At 39.9% G+C, this 19390-nt stretch overlaps 1 protein-coding gene across 5 annotated transcripts in view; it reads left to right on the top strand.

Annotated features, from left to right (window-relative positions):
• The first annotated feature begins 6331 nt into the window (after window positions 1–6331).
• The window catches only part of atrnl1a (attractin-like 1a), a 266309-nt gene continuing 253250 nt past the window's right edge, over window positions 6332–19390 (top strand). For 4 of the 5 annotated variants that reach the window (XM_047602956.1, XM_047602955.1, XM_047602953.1 and 1 more), the window contains exon 1: window positions 6333–7219. In XM_047602956.1, coding sequence (XP_047458912.1) covers window positions 6969–7219 — 251 coding nt within the window. In that variant the 5' untranslated portion in view covers window positions 6333–6968. Of the gene's footprint in view, window positions 7220–19390 lie in introns of all 5 variants that reach the window. The other variant, XM_047602954.1, reaches the window with a different exon arrangement.

Raw genomic sequence — 19390 nt, 5'->3', positions numbered from 1 at the left:
AACCACTTAAAGTAAATAAATCCAAAATATGCAGAAAATGTGTTTCAGTATGAATCGCGTTAGCAGCTATCAAACAACAGGGGTCACCAAATATCAACCAACTGCTGTTTTAAGACTCTTTAGGGGCATTTAATTCTTCTTCTACCATCCACCCCTCCGCTCTCTACCTTGGTGTCCTTTCAGTTTATGCAAGTAAAACGGCTGTGGCGATATTCAGTCTCAACGCGCATGTCTTTACAACACATCTGCTCTATTAAACGCCACCCAGCTGGCACAGGAAGACATTAATATATTAATATGCAAGCGGAGAGGAAGCAGCAAACTGGTATCACAGCATGCACCTCCTCTTCGTCCTGCATGTCCTCATGATCCTCATTCATCCCCATCCCTCCAGTGCAGTTAGTTATTCCATTGTTTAATTATAATCAAACTGTAAAATCAATATTGGTTTCTTCTTTTTTCATTTTTCTCACAGTGGGTTCTTTGAGTAAACCAATCAATATTCCTACTGCGGCCCTTTGGGGGGGAGGCTGAAAAAACGATCTATAATAGGATTCAAGTCAAGCAGCAGGAATAACAAGCCAAACCAATTTCCCACATGCTAACAGTGTGGTTTCAGACCACTGTTTGCTGTCCCTCACAGCTCTAAAACCAGGAGACGCGTGCACAGAGGTGGCAGCTTGTAGGCTTTTCAGAGGTGACATGTTGAAGGGCAACAAGTAGATGTGAGTTTTATTTAGTTTAAAACACCAGCGAGGGTAAATACACTTTGTTAAAAATGACAGAGCAGACAACATCTTTGCAATGTCAGTTGTGACACTAAACTCCTACAATTAATTTTCTACTTCAAATCTTGCATGAGAGTTAATGAATATTGATACGGAGAAGGAGGATATCTCCATATCCTTGACCTTGTCATTTATCTCGACTTGCACGACAAAGCAGATAGCTATTCTCTTGACTAGACGTTTGATAAATACTCTGCCTGATTTAGAGGCAAGGCAGATGCTCTTGTTGTTGGCAAAAGAGCTGTGAAATTAGGGCAAAGAAAGAAGTGTGTGTCAGCAGCAGCAGCAGCAGCAGCAAGGTGCACTGTGGAGAGCAGGAGGTATAGCTGCGTGTCCCAGGAGGGGTGCAGAAAGGAAAAGCCAGCCTGTAATAAAGCAGCTGTTTCCTCGAGAAATGGCCAGCCGCCAGAATACCTGCAGTAGTCAGATAATATAGAATCTAAATAAGAATCAAGCGGAGTTATTTAAGCCAAATGTGATTTGGAGCTGCAGGGAAAGTAGCAAATGACCAAGGGCTCAGAAATGAGTTTCCTCCATAAATGTGAATCTAAACTATTTAAATGTTGCACATTACTGTGAAAATGAAAATAAAGTCAGTCTCAAACATGATGAACTAATGAAGATGGATCTTTTACACTGTAATGTACACTCTGTTTTGCTGAACAGCAGCAGTCCATTTATCTTTTTTTTATCAAGTCATATTTTTGAAAAACTGGAGAGTTTTAGTTTGTTTATCTTAAAGATACTGTCCCCTACAAACAGTGAGCACAGGGCTTTTTCAAGTATGACCTATGCGCTGCTTAACCCTTTATAGGGCACTCATTGAAATATTTGGAAATTCAGAATTTCAACCCTAGACTGTTATTGTTTGCAAATTTTATAATTTGGCAAATTTACCATATATGGTTCCTTGTCCTGAAATGGTAAACAAACGTAAACATGTATTTAGATCATAAGAACATATGTGCTGATTCTGGCACTTGTCCTGATGTTGTCTAAAGTGATAATGTGTACGTTGACACTTCTTCATGGTACCTAATAGAGGAGTTACGCTCAGCGTTCATGCAGAGGTGGACCTTGTAGACCACATTTGACCCTGATTCGGCCTGAGAATGTTTCCTTGGTCTTCTTGGCTGAAAAACCACATCCTTCTCAACATCACTGAGAGGGATGCAGTTTTAAATGTGTGTTTATGTTACCATACAATGTTCCTTGTCCCATAAATGGTAAAAAGTTGAACATTTTCCACAATATTTGACACAAGTCATGAAGATAGTCATGAAACTAAACAGAAATATTATACACATGTATTTGTTTATTCGGGCATATCTGTGAGTTGTAAAAGTAAGTGTACTTGTAGGATTACAAGCTAATTTCATGAGCAAATTAGAATCAGACCCAGGTGTCATTCGTTGCCACATCTTGTTTAAAAATGGTTCAAGAAGAACAAAATGAATCTCAGAAATGAAGTGGTTCTTTACGAAAGAATGGACTAAAATCTCTCCTTGCTGCTTTAGACAACTCATAGGAAATGTAGATTGGCTGTTTTTGTTGAACAAGGGGGTCAGATCATGTAATGACAACAAGGGTTCACTTAGTTTTACTGCTACTACATGAATGTTTAGGTCACATCATTTTGTGACAGGAGAGAAAGTATTGAAATGAAATATAAGGAGTTGTGCGGCCCTATAAAGGTTCTCAAACTAAATTGTTTACTTCTTGCTCGGTGGTTTCATAGCTTATCACAGTTTTCTAGGTTTTCTAGGTTTTCTTTAATAAATCACAATCTCATATAAAAAAATTGAAATCATGTCAACAAAAATAAAAGAACATAATAATTTTTACTTCTGTTTTGACCAAATGTTACAGAAATTGTGGATCTTGTGTTATTACAGTAGTTCCGAACCTTTTATTTTCTAGCCCCCTTTAATTTACGACATGTTTTTCTGTTTGTGCACAAAAGCACAGAGAGCATCTTTGCACTGAAAATTTGAATCAGCTTTTTCACTCAATGAATGAACTGTTATCAAATGACATGTTCTGGTCGACTGTGGGGAAATTCATGGAGACCTGAGATGAACTTGTCAGCTAGCTGCTACTTGACTTGATGACACTGTGTGAGAAAGGTCACAGAGACGTGGCCTACTGAGCAGATACTAGGTTTCAGTGAGAACCAAAACATAATTTTATTCTTAAATATTTCTAAATATACACATTGTAAACTTTTAATGTTACTGGAAGTGGGAGTCCACAAAGTCTGAAGAGAAATAAAGAAATCCCAAAGGGACCAGAGAACTACAAAAGATTACCAAGAGACATGAACAAGCTGAGAACATGCAGGGAGAACAGGTGAGTACACATCCAAGGAAAAAGGCAGGTAGAAGACCAAAACAGCAAGTAGCAAGGAACTTAGTGAAAAGATCCAAGGAGAAAACTGAGAAAACGAGAGAAACAGAAGCATACATGCAGACAGAACTAGCTGAGCAAACAAGACAGAGGTGGAACCAATTAGGGTGGAACAAACAATTACACTTGGGAGAAACCACAGGATGTTGTAAAATGGAAAGTAAGCAAAACACAAACCTTAAACTTTACCAAAGTAAAACAGGAAGAAGACTAAACTGAAGAAAAATCCAAACCTAAAAATCATGACAAAAAACAAGTAAATCCAAAAGTACGATGAATGTGAACCAGTTTTGTTCCTCATGCAGTCATGTCTGGTGGAAACTGAGCTTGTGAGCAAATCAACACAATCCACATGTTGTATAATGTAACAGACATATAATAAATGTTATAATATGACAACTTTAAACTTTTGACAGGCAACATGTTTTTTTAAAATGAAAAAGCTATTCCTCAGTGAGATAAAAAAAAAAAAAAAGACAAGGAGAAGACAATAATCCAGTACCAAGTGGAAAGTGAAAGAGATGTTTTACAAGACACTACAGGGGTAAAGTAAGGTCATTTGGTCAATATGTGTTGTTCTAATGTTGGTTAAATGGATCCAATGCGCCAGTAGACTCTAGAATCACCTGTGACCACATTATATTATGTTCTGAGTCATGTTTAAATCCATGTGATCACTGCGAGTGGAATTTTCACACTCTTTTATTTGGTCTCGCCAACCACTGAAACTGCTAACTTTGTCTATATTAATATATCAGAAATTGTTTGCAGAAAAGAACAACTTGCTCCATTTGGCGAGGACACTGTGACGCAACCAGACCTACGTGTGCTTTAAAACCAGCAGAGGCCAACAAACTTCTTAGAGCCATAAACTTAATGGAGAATTTCTGTGAGTTTTAGCCATCACTTAGGGCGATACTTAGCAGCACAACACAAATTAGTAGATGCAGATTGGTAGTTTTGCAGCTGGGAAGAAAGTCTGCTGTCATTCATCCTATCATACACTGGCTCACCGCACAGATACAAAAGTGTCGCAATCACTTTTGTATCTGTGATTCTCTTCATCACACTGCAGCAGAGTAATATCTTCCTTCTCTTACACTAGAGGATTATCGTCTTCTGGCTCGCTGGATGTTTTCGTGCGCCCTCGGGGAGCACAGATGCAAATGTTGGCTTTGTTTTCCAAAAGCACCGCTTGGCTCCAGAGAATATCTTTGTGTTTTTTAAGCCTTCAGAGTGAGATAAAGTTGTAAATCAGAGAGACAGTTTGGGGAATTAGACCTGCGCTGTGTCACTCTGGTTTCAGTGTACCTGTCATGTATGTCTCTCAGCGAACTCGAATGCATTCAAATGCGTCCGAGTTCACCCAACTTAGGTGAGAAATGAAGGAGTAAGTTTGGGATTTTAAGACAGCCTTTCTCATCTCAAGTACTGATTGTTCATGTCTACTAATCACAGAGTGATGGCTGCAATAGATAGAACAGACTGCAGGCACTCAGATCTTTTATTGTTTCCCGCTGGCGATGGCTAGATAGATAGATAATAACTATTTGAGCAATAAACTGAACCAGACCTTGCTGTAATGGATTCAGTGGGGGATGTTATGCTGTCTCCAAAGTGTCTCAGGGCAATCGTTCCAGAAGAAATTACCATTTTGCTGCAGTTGTATTAGTGATCATTCCCTGTGGTTACTCTTTCCTCATTCCACGAGATTGAAAGTGTGTGTGGAAGAGAGAAAGACTTATATTTCTATTGACTGAGTAACTAAATTGGATTTTGACACCACGGTTGTATTTAGTCAACCTTGGAGAACTAAATATCCAAGGTTTTTTCCCGAGGAAAGTGAGGAATAGAACTGATGTAATCATCTATGTATCTACCTTTCTATCTATCTGCTTGAATCACCTGATGCAAATAATGGATCTGCCTATCACCTAGACAAATTGTACAGACTAATCGACTAGTCGAATTGATGCTGTGATGCAATCAGCAGGAAGTCAAATAGTCGCTGATCACGACCTGTGGTAACGGAGAGTAAGGACACTGTAAATAGAAAATTTGTTGATAAATTTCATTTTTCGATCATTATTAGACCTTTAGCTGCAATACACGGAAAAGGATTCACAGACATATGACATTTTTTGATTTCACATTATCCTGTGAAGTACTATTATGAATTCTATAGACAATACATATCTGCAGCCACAGTATTAATAAGCTCATGTGTTTATGTTCAGTTCTGTTGTGTTCTATTGGTCGACAGTGTTGCTGTCATGCTGATAGGGTTCATGGTGTTGGCGTTGTCTACTCTAACAGTAGCCTCTGTTCAAGCTTCAGTTTTCTTGCAGAAAAGCCTCTGTATTCTCTTTTTACAATGTGCATTTAGGCCAAGAACATAGATTTCATTGTTGCTAAGCATTACTTTCTACTGTGTTTGTATGGGCTTTATTCACGATCCCAACACTCTCACTCAGTGGTTGGATGATATGACCAAGAGAGGAGGCAAAGGGGACGAAGTCTAGTCTGTCTTTATCAAGTGAAACCTCTCCAACAAAGATGTTACAAGGAGTAAGTGGAACCACTGTGGAGGGTAACTGCTGCTCGTACACCCATGAAACATGCAACTAGTGAACGTTGCCTAGCGGTTAGCAGGTTAGCACTAGCATTAACATGTAACAAGAATCCCCTCAATAAGCATTAGCTTAACGCAATTTCAGGCTGAAGCAATGTTTTCCAGGCTGAAGCTGATGATGCATTACATATTAATCTAACCTGATATGAAGTGTGCAGGTTGTTGGTTGTCTCACCAATAGTATTAATGTTTCACTTTGTTGTAATGTTTTTTAAATTCGTCAAATACAACCTACCTTTTTAGTTATTGTAAAGGGCTATACCGATTATCTATCTATCTATCTATCTATCTATCTATCTATCTATCTATCTATCTATCTATCTATCTATCTATCTATCTATCTATCTATCTATCTATCTATCTATCTATCTATCTATCTATCTATCTATCTATCTATCTATCTATCTATCTATCTATCTATCCATAGCCTTTGGCGCGTTTAAAGGGAACTGGCCCTTTAACTGCTCGCCTCTACTGCTCATGCTCGGAGCTTCGTGCTGGAGTTTCCCCTGTCAGAAACCAGCTGTGTGACCGAAGACAGCCAGAGAAGACACGGCAGAAGAGAGAAGCGCCGCTCCGGGAGAGCTGCGTCTGTCGCATCCCTCCGACAACAGACCCGGGGGGCTGACGGCACGTCTTTGTCTGGGACGGCGTCCAACAGGAGAGCAGCGCGCACAGATCCATCTGTAATCCGCATCTACAGGATTACATTTTTAGTTTATTTATTTTTTATTATTATTCATTTTTGAGGGAACATCCTCCTCTCGTGTTTACACCAGAACCCTTAAACGCGGTGGAAGTTATCTGGAAGACTTGCGGGAAAGCGTGGTGGATCGCTAAACGGGGCTTTAGTGTTTCTACTGCTGGAAATGCGTTTACGCCGTTTTTGACGTCTGAACTGTTCCCTTTAAAGTTTCCTCTCTCCCCGTCCCGCAGCTTGTTCCACGCAGCGCGGCATGTTCTGACAGTGCGTAATTATTGTTTTCCTGCGTCTTTCCCGCAGGCGTCACAGGTTGGCTGCTCCAGCCTACCGACACCTCCGCCACAGATGACAGCAGCTCACCGCTCTGCGTAAGGTGCCAGTTTGTTTTCTCAGCCGAAACTAAGAATAATAACATTAATAAACAACAACACCGACCATTATGGGTGACGTTGCGGAGGTGCATCAGTGCACCTGGACCAAGTCGCCAAAAAGGAGCGGGCGGGGCGCGTTGAAAACCTACCTGGGAATATTGATGATGCTTCATCTCGTGCTCCGCGCGGAATCATCGTCGGCGGTGGCATCCAAGTCCTGTGACCAAAGCTGTTTTTCAGGGAAGTGCATCAACGGGACATGCGTGTGTGACCACGGCTGGGTCGGGGATCAGTGCCAGCACTGCCAGGGAAGATTCAAGTAAGTTGGTTACTGACCTGTCCCGTGCGTATCCAATCTTGATCTTGATCTGCGTCAAGTTAAACAAATAAGACTTTTTTTTTTTTTAATCATTCACTCTGAGATTTGTCTAGAATCCGTTGGCTTTTGTAGGGTCAGATATCCTAGTTGACCCGATCCTGTGTCCTTGGATGTTTCTAGTGGCTCCAGTGTCAGATTGTTTGTGGGGGAATTGTTTTCACACCAAAACAAAGATCAAGCAACTTCATGCTCTGCAGTCACTTCTGCACATGTCTTTTATTTAGGATTTACAAGCTGTGCAGCTGTGGGTGTGTGTACAATCCACAGTCTCCATGAGGGGATGGCACATGAACAAGAGTAGGTCTAAATACCTGGGCCACACCTGGTACTTAGGTTCAACTCGTTTCAAATATGACTTTATGCGACTTAATTTCCTTACAGTCAGACTCTGTCCCTGAGACAAGTCCATAGCCAAGACAGCGTGTTTTGGGAACAGATGCTCCCGAAAACAAGCAATTCAGATTTAGATTCATGGTGGATGTTCTGCTTCTGATGTTTTCTGAGACAGACTTACTTGGCTGGAAAGCTGCAGCGTGAAAAATGTTTTGGTCAAACAGCCATCTTTTGCTAGGATGGAGTGGAATTTCATTAAATTTAGTTAAACCTGATGGGCTATGTAAAGTAAATGCCAGATTAGGAAAATTATGTCCAGTGGGTTTTATTATGTGTTTACTGTAAAAAGAGCAGATAATCACTAGCAAAGTCACTGAATGCCTGAATTAGCAGCAGCAGCTCAGGCAGTATTCACCCTCGTGTCCTCCAGAGAGAAAGATGTTACCTTGACACGGTCACCTACAGCCTGCTCTGCACAACTAGAGATGAAGAAATGGCAGGATTTCAGTCTGGTCTTGTCTCTCTCTGGAGGGCTGCATCGACTTTTCAGTCAATGTGATTGTTGTGAGAACGGTGGACAGCAGATAGCATGTGGGCTGGGCAGCAGACAATACCACAGGGATGAGCTTTTCTTATTGTGGCATTTTAGTGGCCAGTTAGTGCCTGTTAATGCTGAGTAGTTCTTTCATACACACAATGTGAATTGATGGTCGATGTCCCTCCAAAAGGTGAAGGAGTTGTGCAGTTCAATACAGTTTTAAAATCTACATACAGCCTCATTGCAGCTACTTGCAAAGATGTTTGTCTATGGCCTTTAAAACTGAAATTAAATCTGATATACTGATGTAGGTCATACATTATTTATCCTCCTGTATACGTTTGAATTGTGTGTATGTATGCATTTTACAAGACTGCTATTGTCTTGTAAAATGTATATATAGCAAATACATTGTGAATTACTTGAACTTGGAAGTAAGTGAACTACACATCTTAAATTAGTGGATAGAGTCATAAGGCCAGGGGATCACAGAACCTGAGCATTTGTTCAGACAATCTCAAGCTGACTACGGAGAGACTTAACCACAAACACAAATAAAATGACACAAGCTTGCCACAAAACAACATGTAAACTACAATCCTAAAGATGGAGTCATTAATCATGAAGAGATGTGACACAACCACAGACACGGTTGACTGCATGAACCGATGCAAACCACCACAAGGAGCAACCACAAAGAGACTGGAAAATGATCTCAAAGGGTCACAAATTCACTACAAATCAGACAAAATTTAAAGCTACTGGTGCACAAAACGACCACAAAGAGATGCTGACCACTGTGCACTCACCAATCTGCTTGTGACGCAACTGCCTCCCATGTGCTTTAAGGACACTTGAAATTTCGAAACATTGTAATCTCCTCCTTTCTGCCACCCATGTCATATGTTAAGAACATAATAGACTCTCTCTGATGTGGCTAAAAGAATACCGTGGCTCAAAGCGTCTTGTCCACTATTGGTGGATATGTGTGATGGGAAAGTTTAGTTTCAGTCTAGCACAAACCCAATAAAGGCAAAATGGGGACATAGTTTCTTGTTTGTGTATTGGTTCAAGGCACTTTTGCTGTTTTTGTTTCACTTCCGTCCATCCACCCCAGCCACGTCGGGGGTTTCTCTGGTGCACGCCATGCAGCCTTGTTGTTTGCATATATCATGACCTGGATGACTTAGAAGCTTCACAGACAAACTGGTAACTCTTGTGTCTTTTTGACTTTACTCCTGTTGTGGAAAAGTCAAGACAAAGAACTTCTTTGTAGCAGAGAGCAACAGAGTTTTAGTATTTAACTACTGCCTGTGCCTCCGCCTTGTTTGTGTGTCTTAGTTTTTCTTTTTCTTTCTTTTTTTTTGTCGTGATGAGCTCTGCTGTGGTCGCTCCTTTCCAGTTCAACTCAAACCTTCAACCTATCTGCACCTTCAGCGCAGAACATCATCACACCGGGGCGGTGCACTGTTGGCTTGTTGGAGGACTGCAAGCATGTCTCTGTAGCTTCCACGTTGGCTGAATTTCCATAATCTTTCTCTCTGTGTAGACCGAGAGATGAACACCAACTCAGAACCAAAAATTTTAAGTCTTCGCTCTGCTGTGCTGTGCGGGCTGGTGGATGAATTTCCATACAGATGGCATACTTTCACAGAAAAAAAATTGGCTGTGGAAAGAACTCGGAAATAATCTTCCATGTTTTGACTGAAAATGTGTATTGAGCTCAGTTTATAAAATTCGTCCAGTAGTCCGTCTGAAAAACGTTATTTTTAGGGGGGCACTGGCGGAGTCTCCTCAACAAGCAGTATTACAGAAACCAGATAGTTGTACTATCTGGAGGAATCACGGCACTTGTGGCTGCATCAGCTGTATCTGGAATGATACAGCTCCAGTGGAGCGGAGAGAAAGGGACTGAGCTTCAATATCACCGCTGTGTCTGGAAAATGCTCAATACTGAAGCCTCAGTGGTCGCTGGATTGCTGTGGGGATGATCGACACACACACACACACACACACACACACACACACACACACACACACACACACAGACACACACACACACACACACACACACACATACTACACACTAAACCACACACACAGTACTGTGTCTTATATCCACACAGACAGAACCAATAAAGAAGAAATAGGGAGTAGACTCTGTTTGTCTATTGATTTAAGGTATCTGGGCTCTATTTAGTTTTATTGGTTCGCAGTATCACCCTCTGTTTTTCAATGATGTCTTCTCTCTCTCTCTCTTTTTTTATTCGTCTTTACCTTCATCCTGACTAGATACCACATGCCTGTCCACCCGTACACACATACAGATAGGTCATCAGCTAAAAGCACTCTTGACTTGTAATCTAATTATTTTTTCATTTCTAAAGAACATTCTTATATCTTACACTCGTCCTTTTCTTCTCTTACTGTTTTGCTTTTGTGTTGATTGAATTTTTTTTGTCACAATCCAACAAGGCCTCATTATAAATGAGAAAATAGGTTCTCTGTTAGTGCTTTCCTTAATGGCCTATAAATGTTTTCTTAAGCGCCATCACCACAACTAAAGTATGTCCATTCAAGCCGTATTAATACTTTGTTTTGGCCTCCAGGGGGCAGGGGAACTCGTAAACAGTGATATTGTTGTGGAAACATACATAGCTATAAAATAGCCTAGAAGCCAGACCAAGTTCCCTGCCTGCAAGATCTGCTGGGCCCGTCGAATTGTTTGGGTGGGCTTTATTTCATGATGGACAGAAGGGTAACAACAACAACTATATAACACGTCGTCTGAGCGTCGTTGGGTTGAATTTGTTTGCAGCAAAATGTGCGCCATCAAAGAAATGAGCTGTTTAGAGTCTGTTGTAACCCTCACAATGACATAAAACTTGAAAAGTTACTAATATATACTGATAAGAACTGACTCTGGCTATGCTAGGCTAGCACTGAAATATCATTGTACGCTAACACACATATTTCTATATACATTGGTGTCCATCTGTTAACTCAAAGTCTCACCTTTTAGCACAGGTTTGGTCTCTTAATCTGCTTTCCTGCTTTATGGTGCAGGTTGAATTTATTATCATTTATTTGGTTTGTCCATACTTTAAGACAGAGAGATACACCGCTCGTGATGTGAAGGAGACTAAAAATTTTAGCACACCAGTTGATATCGTGGTCATTTAGTGAGTGATGTTTGAGCCATTTGTTAATTCTTCACCAGTATCTGCAATGTGTGTTTGCTGTCAATATGTTTTTCTTTCACTTGTGGTAACTATGCCATTAGATTGTAAAGTTAGGTTTAGTTTTATTTAAAAAAGTACCATTAACATCAAAATAGGGAGACGACTCTTGTTTTTGCCTTTACGTTCTTTGGTTGCCTCTTTCCTGCTCTTAATCTCTTCATAGCAGCTGGGTACATCATGGTCTGAGACACAAGGTGTTTACAGAAAACACATGCTTTTCCTAATTTTTACCAAAGTGATGAAATCTTAATGGAAATCCAGACCTGTCGTAACATGTGTGATTTGTACGCCTGTCTATCCGCCCCAGCCACCTCGTGGTTTCTCTGGTACACCATTATCTTCCCCTCTGGACACCATGTAGTCAACATAAGAACATAATCTGGAAAACAATTTGGTAATACATGAATATAATTTCCCGGATACAGTGTTGTGGAAGGGGATGTGCTGAAAACCGAGACCGTGGCATCAAAACCAACCTTCAGGTCTTTAATTTCCTTTTTTTTTTTTCTTTCAGCTTCATTCGTTATCCTACTCTCATGCTAAATTGAGGAACTGGACCTTCTAAGCTGTCTGAATGGAACAAACGCTTTTGTTTTTGTAGAGGAAAATGTTTTATTCTTTATTTCAGTCAGGTGTGTAATCAGCAGTAACAAATCAGAAAACATTTGTACAGAGCATCCTCATCTACAGCAGTGAAGTGATACTCTAAGTTTGAAGAATTAAATTTATCCTCGATTAACCTTAAGGTGCAAAGAGGAGGCTGTGAAACACTCTAGACTGACGTTACTATGGCATCAGGCAGGTTCATTGGGAAGCTGTCTAGTGATTCACATCAAAGCAAATATATTTGCCCAAGGTTTTTCCAGAATAAACTGCTGCAGTAATCTCTCTTTGTCTCTTGCATGCTAAGTGCAGGCAGTCAGAAAGTCTGAAGGCCTCGCTGAAATACCCCCCTCCCAGTGATCAAACACTTATCTCCTAAAAGGGATGCGATGGGGAGTTCTGGAACGGTGTCAATGCCACGTGAATGCCATTATTTGATAGAGAAAACCAAAAAATAACAACAAAAATTGGTTACACCATTGTGGAGCCACGACAAGACCCCCCAGGCAAGCCTGATAAATAGACTGAGAAGACTCCAAGTTCTTGACTCTCTACAAGATGGGATTTAAAAACAGTCAAAACAATTATTGAAAATAATATTCTACCTATTTCTAAAAAGAAATGCATAAATACTGAAAACGCTATTTTTATTTCCAAAATGGGATTATAGTTTTGGATTAAATTCCTCCACTTCACGTCTGGTTTAATCTGCCCTCTAATACCGTGAGCGCATTTCTGAAATTATGCTGGAAGTGAAATCCTATTACTTGACAGTGGAGTCCATCATGGTTCCCATCCAGCTCTGCACATCACTGCTGTGTGTGGCCGCAGTATGAATCCCACAAGGTGTTTCCCCGGTTGGTTCTGCAGCCTGGACCAGCAGCTTATAAACTCATACTGGGCTATAGAGACAATTTAGAACGAAACTTAAACAGGAATTTGTTGAAGCTGAATCCTGTGCTGAATCTGATTGTCAAATCTAAACCCAGTGAATTGACTTTCTGAATGTAATAGCTGACAGTTTAGATAAGTTAAATGGAATAACAACAGGTTTTAAATAGGCTAACCATTTGATTTTGAATAGATACCGGGTTGAAAGTGTTCTTTGTATTTGTCTATGAAGGTTCTCACTCATCTATGTAATGGTATATCCAAGAATCAAAGCTGAGACAAGGGCAGCTGGACTTTGGAGTTTTTAGGAGATGATTCATCCAGGTAGTTTCTTCACTTTTAACTGACTGCTTGGTAGTTGGGCTTTTATTTGGAACATCTGTGAATGGTGCCCACTGGAAATGCACATGACTTGTCTATAAGGACAAGATACACACCTGAAATGGCTGGAATTAGTTTTGATCTTCTTTTCCCTGTTGAGTACAGGTTGTCTTTAATACAACCCAGGACGCATTTAGTTGACACTAATGCAGAGTTCAAACACCTCCAAATGTGGTCAAAGATTTGATCTCTCAAACGCAATCTCCACTTTTTTTTTTTTTTTTTTTTTTTTTTTTACAGCATAGATTTATGAGCGAGCACATAGGTTTTATTTTGACAGCTGCCTAATGTACACTGACTGTGATGAACTCAGTAATATGTCCATAGCCAACTAGCTATGTAAAGCTATGGATGAATGGATGACGAGTGTAGTTGTCTTCTTAGCCAGTTACAAATGGGAGTTCCTGTACTGCAACTAGGCTATATCAGTTTTAAAAAAGTAACTGAGCTATTTTTTGGATGGTTTCCAAGCTTGGCACATTAACTGAAGTGAAGTAAATGTAGCATTGATTGTGATTGTTGGTGTGAAAATTCTTGGACCTCGTTCAATCACATCAGTGTCAGTTTTTCACAAAATAAAAGTGATATTTCTGAAATTTTGATAAAGTACAATTGGTCTTTGTATGCAGTTTTGATATTATAAGTGAAAATAGAACATTTTGTTGGTGATGGAAACAGGGGTTTTTAAAATTGTCTCCTTTACATGGAACCTGAGGTTGTTCATTTTGGCCATGCTGTTTTGCTGCTGTTCACTGAATTTCTTCTTCTTTGTTTTATATATATATATATATACATCAAATGTTTAAGATGCAAAAATATGAAGAGGTATTTTGCTGCCAGACAGCAGTGAATAATAATTTATAAGGAATAAATTCTGAACACCTCTCTAAAATAATAGTCACAGTTAGATTAACTGTCATAATTGTACATGGTTACTGCTGCTGTGGTGACACATGATCGGTCTGTAACAGCAGATGGTCAGGGAAATGAAATGAAAGAAATGTTGCGTAACTCCGTCAGTCGGTGCCTGTTAGAAGCAGCCAGCGTACAGTGAGTGGAATTTGCGGAATGCCGGAGCTTTGACACACGTCAGTCTCTGATCTTTTAACTCCACACTCTACTGCTCACCCACTCTGATCTTCTTATCTTGGCCTTCCTTCCATTCCCTGTTTTAATGATCAAACGAAAGGTGACTGTGTCTTTGGTGTCCTGGCCTCGACCCTCTGGAATCAACTTCAAAATAATATCATTAAGATTTTTTAGGCTTTTTTAAGATTGACACACTCATAGATTCTCTTGAGTTGTGGATTTATGATCAGTTTAATTGCTGTTCTTTTATGTTTTGTTCATACTTTCTTTCTCATTTCTCATTCTCTTTTATTTGTTTCGTGGGAATTTCATGTTGTTTCATGTAATATATATTTCATGTATAACTAACATAAAGGATTTCCCACATACATGTGATGGATGAGTTACTTTACTCCCAACTGATATGGACACATTGGTCCATCAGTAGTCGATACTTGAGAGAAAAACACATACCAGCCCTGCAGTCTAGTATAACAATTTAGCAGGGAGTACACGTCGATGAACATTGCACATGCCACCTTCAGGAGCAGCGTCTTCAGTCACGTGATGGCTTAGGTATGGAGGGAGGATTAGATGCATCTGCCTTATGATTTCCCGAGGATGAGTGAAACACAGGCAACACACACGCAGGCACGCAGTGGTCTGAAAATCCCCATGTGTTTACCGAGGTGAGGAGTTTCACGAAGCAGGCTTATGACATCATGCACATGGGACAGTGAGTCCTTGTGCATGTTACTGCATCGTGCATAATAGCCATGCTAATTTGTTAGATGATTCATCATCTCATTTGTACTTGAGTAACAATACATTCACCTGTCCATGTTCTGCAAAATCCGATCTCATTTCAATTGCCAGAATATCAAGCATGTCCTTTTATGCCAGATGCAAACTTTGCTGTCTCTAATTTGATCTTTTTATTTAGACAAACTTAATTATTTTTTTTATTCAAAAGACACCTTCAAGCCTGCCACTTACATAGTCTTTACCATTGTAGCCTTATCATACGATCCCTCTGCCAGAACTTTTCGTCTGTTACGTATACCTTGATGTGACCAGTGTTGAAGGGGCCTATGCTGTTTGTCCCCCTTGTGTTAAGGAATTGATGGAATCCCTGCCAGGGGCTGTCAGTTTGCACATGCAAGGGCTTAGTTTATTTAAAATGCTTCTATAGAACTAACTTACATTACAGAATGCAGTAAAAATTACAACATCATTGGCCAATGCAACTTTCTCTCTGAATTCACCAGTTGTCCTCAAGATTACTTTATTGAAAACAGGGGTAGCTCATCAGAAGGTGGAGGGTTATGAACCAGAGGGTTTACGTTTTGATCCCCAGTACATGGACCATGTGCCGAAGTGTCCTTAAAGAAGGTCCTGAACCCCGAGTTGGAGACTGTGTCAGGCTGTGTTCTGGTTTGTCCGCTGTGTTGAGTTTTGCTCTCTGATCCACACAATGGTACGTGAAGCTGGCAGCTCATGTTGGAATTTAAGTAAATGAATAAAAACGGTTACTGGTTACTTTCACTGAACTCAGTGCAGCACAGGGGTTGTAACGACTAGTCAACTAGTCAGACTTTACTGCTGTGATATGACAGTTGATTATGAGACGATATTATTATTCTTAACTCAAGATTGATGAATATGACAGCGTTTTTAAAATGTATCATTCTCTTCAAAAAGTTGGAGCTAGCTCAACTTTCATGTCACACATCTTTCCCGACACCTAGAGGTAAAGTGTTAGATGTCGCTTCATATCGTCAGCTTCCATTGAAAATGTGTTTGCTGCAGCTTGTTGCTCTTTCACTATTAGTGTGAACACACCGTTACAATCAACAATATCTACAACCAGATGGTCCATGTATCAGCTTGTCTGCCCCTTTAGTGTGAAACAGGGGCATCACTTAGCTTGATTATTGATTCAGCAGCTGTGTTCCTATTCCATTGCCTTGCCTTTGGTATAAGACCTGCAACACAGGTGTTAGGAACTAAAAGTCTTGGATTGTACAGATCAAAGCGGAGGTTTTCTTGTAGGGAAAGGGCAAATGGAACTGGGAAGTGACAACTCCGCCGCTCTTTTCGAGCATATGCCAGAGCTGGTGTTCTCTCCTGATCTGTGTTATTTATTTATTTATTGTAACCACACAGTCTGTTACTGTAGGTTCCCCATGGGTGCTTTACATTACAACAGTTTTGTTGCAGTTATGCAGTCAGTCTGTCTGTATTTGACTTTTACCTGTGTTTAAATCCAAGAGAGAAAGGAATAAAACATGAACAAATAAGTGGTAGTTTTATTACATATGGCAGCAGGCGTATGATGTGTGCATGTGTTGTGTTGTGTGTGATTGCTGACTGATGATCCTCTGGGTCTCTGCTGACACCGGAGTTATTTTCCTGGCAGGACACAGCTCTTTTGCTTTCACTTCTTCTCTCCATCAGTACTCTCCATCTCTCTATCTATCTGTCCCTGTAGATACAGCGGGAACACACACACACACACACACACACACACACACACACTCACACACACACACACACTTTTCCTTTCACCCCCTCAGAAAAATAATTTTTTTCCCTCTCGCTTCCAATCTGTTTTCTCACCAATGACTTCACCACTAAAGCATGTGCTAGCGCTGCCTTCCTGTACGCTCGCTGGCTTTTATGTGTGTGTTTGTGTCTCATGTGGCGGGTGGGTGTGTTTACATTGAGGGCCTGGATTATTTGTGTCTATGTCTGGTTGTTTGCCCGTGTTCTATCTCTCTCTCAGTCTACGTCGATTTTCTTTTTTTCTGTCTCTGACGTGATTCAGAGCGCAGGGAGAGCCTAGTGAGACAGAGACAGAGAGAGAGAGAGAGAGAATGTGATGGGAAGTTGTAAACACATGTATCTGGTAAATACAAAGCCTCTGCCTGAGAGTGAGCATTCATTTCTTCGTACAGTGTTTCTGCCAGGCGGCCGGAGCCTCAGCTGCAGGTCAGGACCACCTCAGGCTGTTGTTCTTTTTATTATGCTTTTTTTTCTTTTTCTTTTTTAAACCTGTTCCTTTAAACACGAGATTTGCTCCGTACACAATTGCCTGAATACAATGGGTTTGACATTCTCATAAAGTTCGATCTTCAACTCTTTGCCAGGCACATCTTTCTCAGAAAGACATGTGTCTGGTTCTGTCGTCCATGGCTTTAATGTACCTAAAGCTTGACTAATAGATATCCATTTTGACGCTGTGAAGTAACCAAACAAAGATGTGTTGCTTGTGTACTTGCAAGCAGATGTAGAAAATGACTCAATAAGTAATTACGACTAGGGCTGCATCAAATTACTTATCTATTGTTTCTTTTCTTTTCTTTTTTTTTGATTAATCAATTAATCTACTGGTTATTAGTCGATTAATCTATTGATTATTCTTTTGATTAGTCGATTAATGATTATTGTTTCTTAGATTTAGTGGTTAATCTGTCATTTTTTAATAGTTGATTAAGCTATCGATTTGTTTTTCAATTTTTAAATGTTTCCATTAAACTATTTTATCTGTCAGATCTGTATTTTTTGAGTCAATTAATCATTTCACTAACCAATAAATAATACACACTACTTCTCTGAATCAACTTTCAAACTCTTATCTGAACACAACTGACATATTTTAACATGCTCATATGGATGAAAGAAAATTATATTACAATAATCTGTCATTAATGAGCATATGCAGTGTAGAGTTTTACTTAGAGCATAATGTTATAAATACAATATTCCTGGTTTAGTTTTATAGGTTCACATGTGGAGAAACTGTTGGGAAGCAGTGTTGCCATGCCATCAATTAGCATCATGATTAGCATGTGCTACTCTAACTCTTTGTTGAGTTCCTTTCTCAAAAACAGCTGAGGACACAACGACAACTGCCAGGCCCTGACCACCAAGCAATAATCAGACTTAAGTCACTGGAATAGTCCAAATACTCAGGGGCTGAGCTACAGTGAGGAGCAGTTAACATAGGAAGTGTTTCTTAGATAGTTTGACAGTTGCTCATAGGTCCGTCTGTCAAGTGTAGGGATGGTTTGATTGTTAAGGTTTTGTCTGATACCAGTGCCAAACTGGTACTTTTGAAATGGTGCTGGTGCTTAAAGAATGGAAAACATACAATTTTTGTCCAAAAACAGAGCCTTTTTATTTTTAAGGCATTTTAAGTGCAAGTTAAACAGAATATTAATTTACATAAAATAAATACAACTAAGACTAAGAAATGAACTAACCAGTATAAAATATAATTCACAACAAACTGTCATAATTACCATAAAAACAGCAGTGTATAGAAACCAGCAGCAATACAGAATTGCAAAAAAGATCCAAAACAATAGCAAGATTTTACAATACTTTCAATCGACTTTGAAGTTTTAAGTGTTTCAGAAACACCTGCCAACTTTAAAATTTCAGCAGTTTGTGCCCTGTGAATTTCCTCCACTTTGTCTTTTGTCAATTGAGACAGCCAGGGTGAAGGGAGTCACTGCCATCAATCAACAAAATGATGACGGTGTTTTCTTTACATGCATTAATTTAGCATTTATCCACAATAAGGTACTTACTCGATGTAAATTACACATTAACAGCATTAAGATAGTCACCTGAAGAAGATGTGATGTGATGTCTATGACACTGGCAGGGCTGGGACCCTCCTCTCTGGTGATGCTTCTAACTTGGCGTGGGATCTCTCAGGCTAGCAAAGATGGTACATTTCTCAGCTTGTAAAAAAAAACGATGTGTCGTAAGATGTTCAATCAAATTCATTTCCATCCATGTAGGTGAAAAACTGACGTGACGTCACATGTAGCGTCGGCACAGCAATGGAGCTCAGGGGGCGGCAATTAAAAATTCAGTGGCACCGAAATCTGTGTTGCTTTTCGGTTTGGTTACTAACACTTGTGTCAGTACTGGTGGGCTTATGGAACTGAGTATCGGCATCCATGCCTAGTCAAGTGTCAGGTTCTTTCTCACGTTTGCTCTTTGAGCTTGGGTTTTTTCAGTTAAGATACCAAAACTGAAATA

This window comes from Mugil cephalus, chromosome 13 (assembly GCF_022458985.1).
Source record: "Mugil cephalus isolate CIBA_MC_2020 chromosome 13, CIBA_Mcephalus_1.1, whole genome shotgun sequence".
NCBI classification, from domain to species: domain Eukaryota; kingdom Metazoa; phylum Chordata; class Actinopteri; order Mugiliformes; family Mugilidae; genus Mugil; species Mugil cephalus.
The sequence above is the reverse complement of the archived record's forward strand: the minus strand, read 5'-3'. Positions and strand labels throughout refer to the sequence as shown.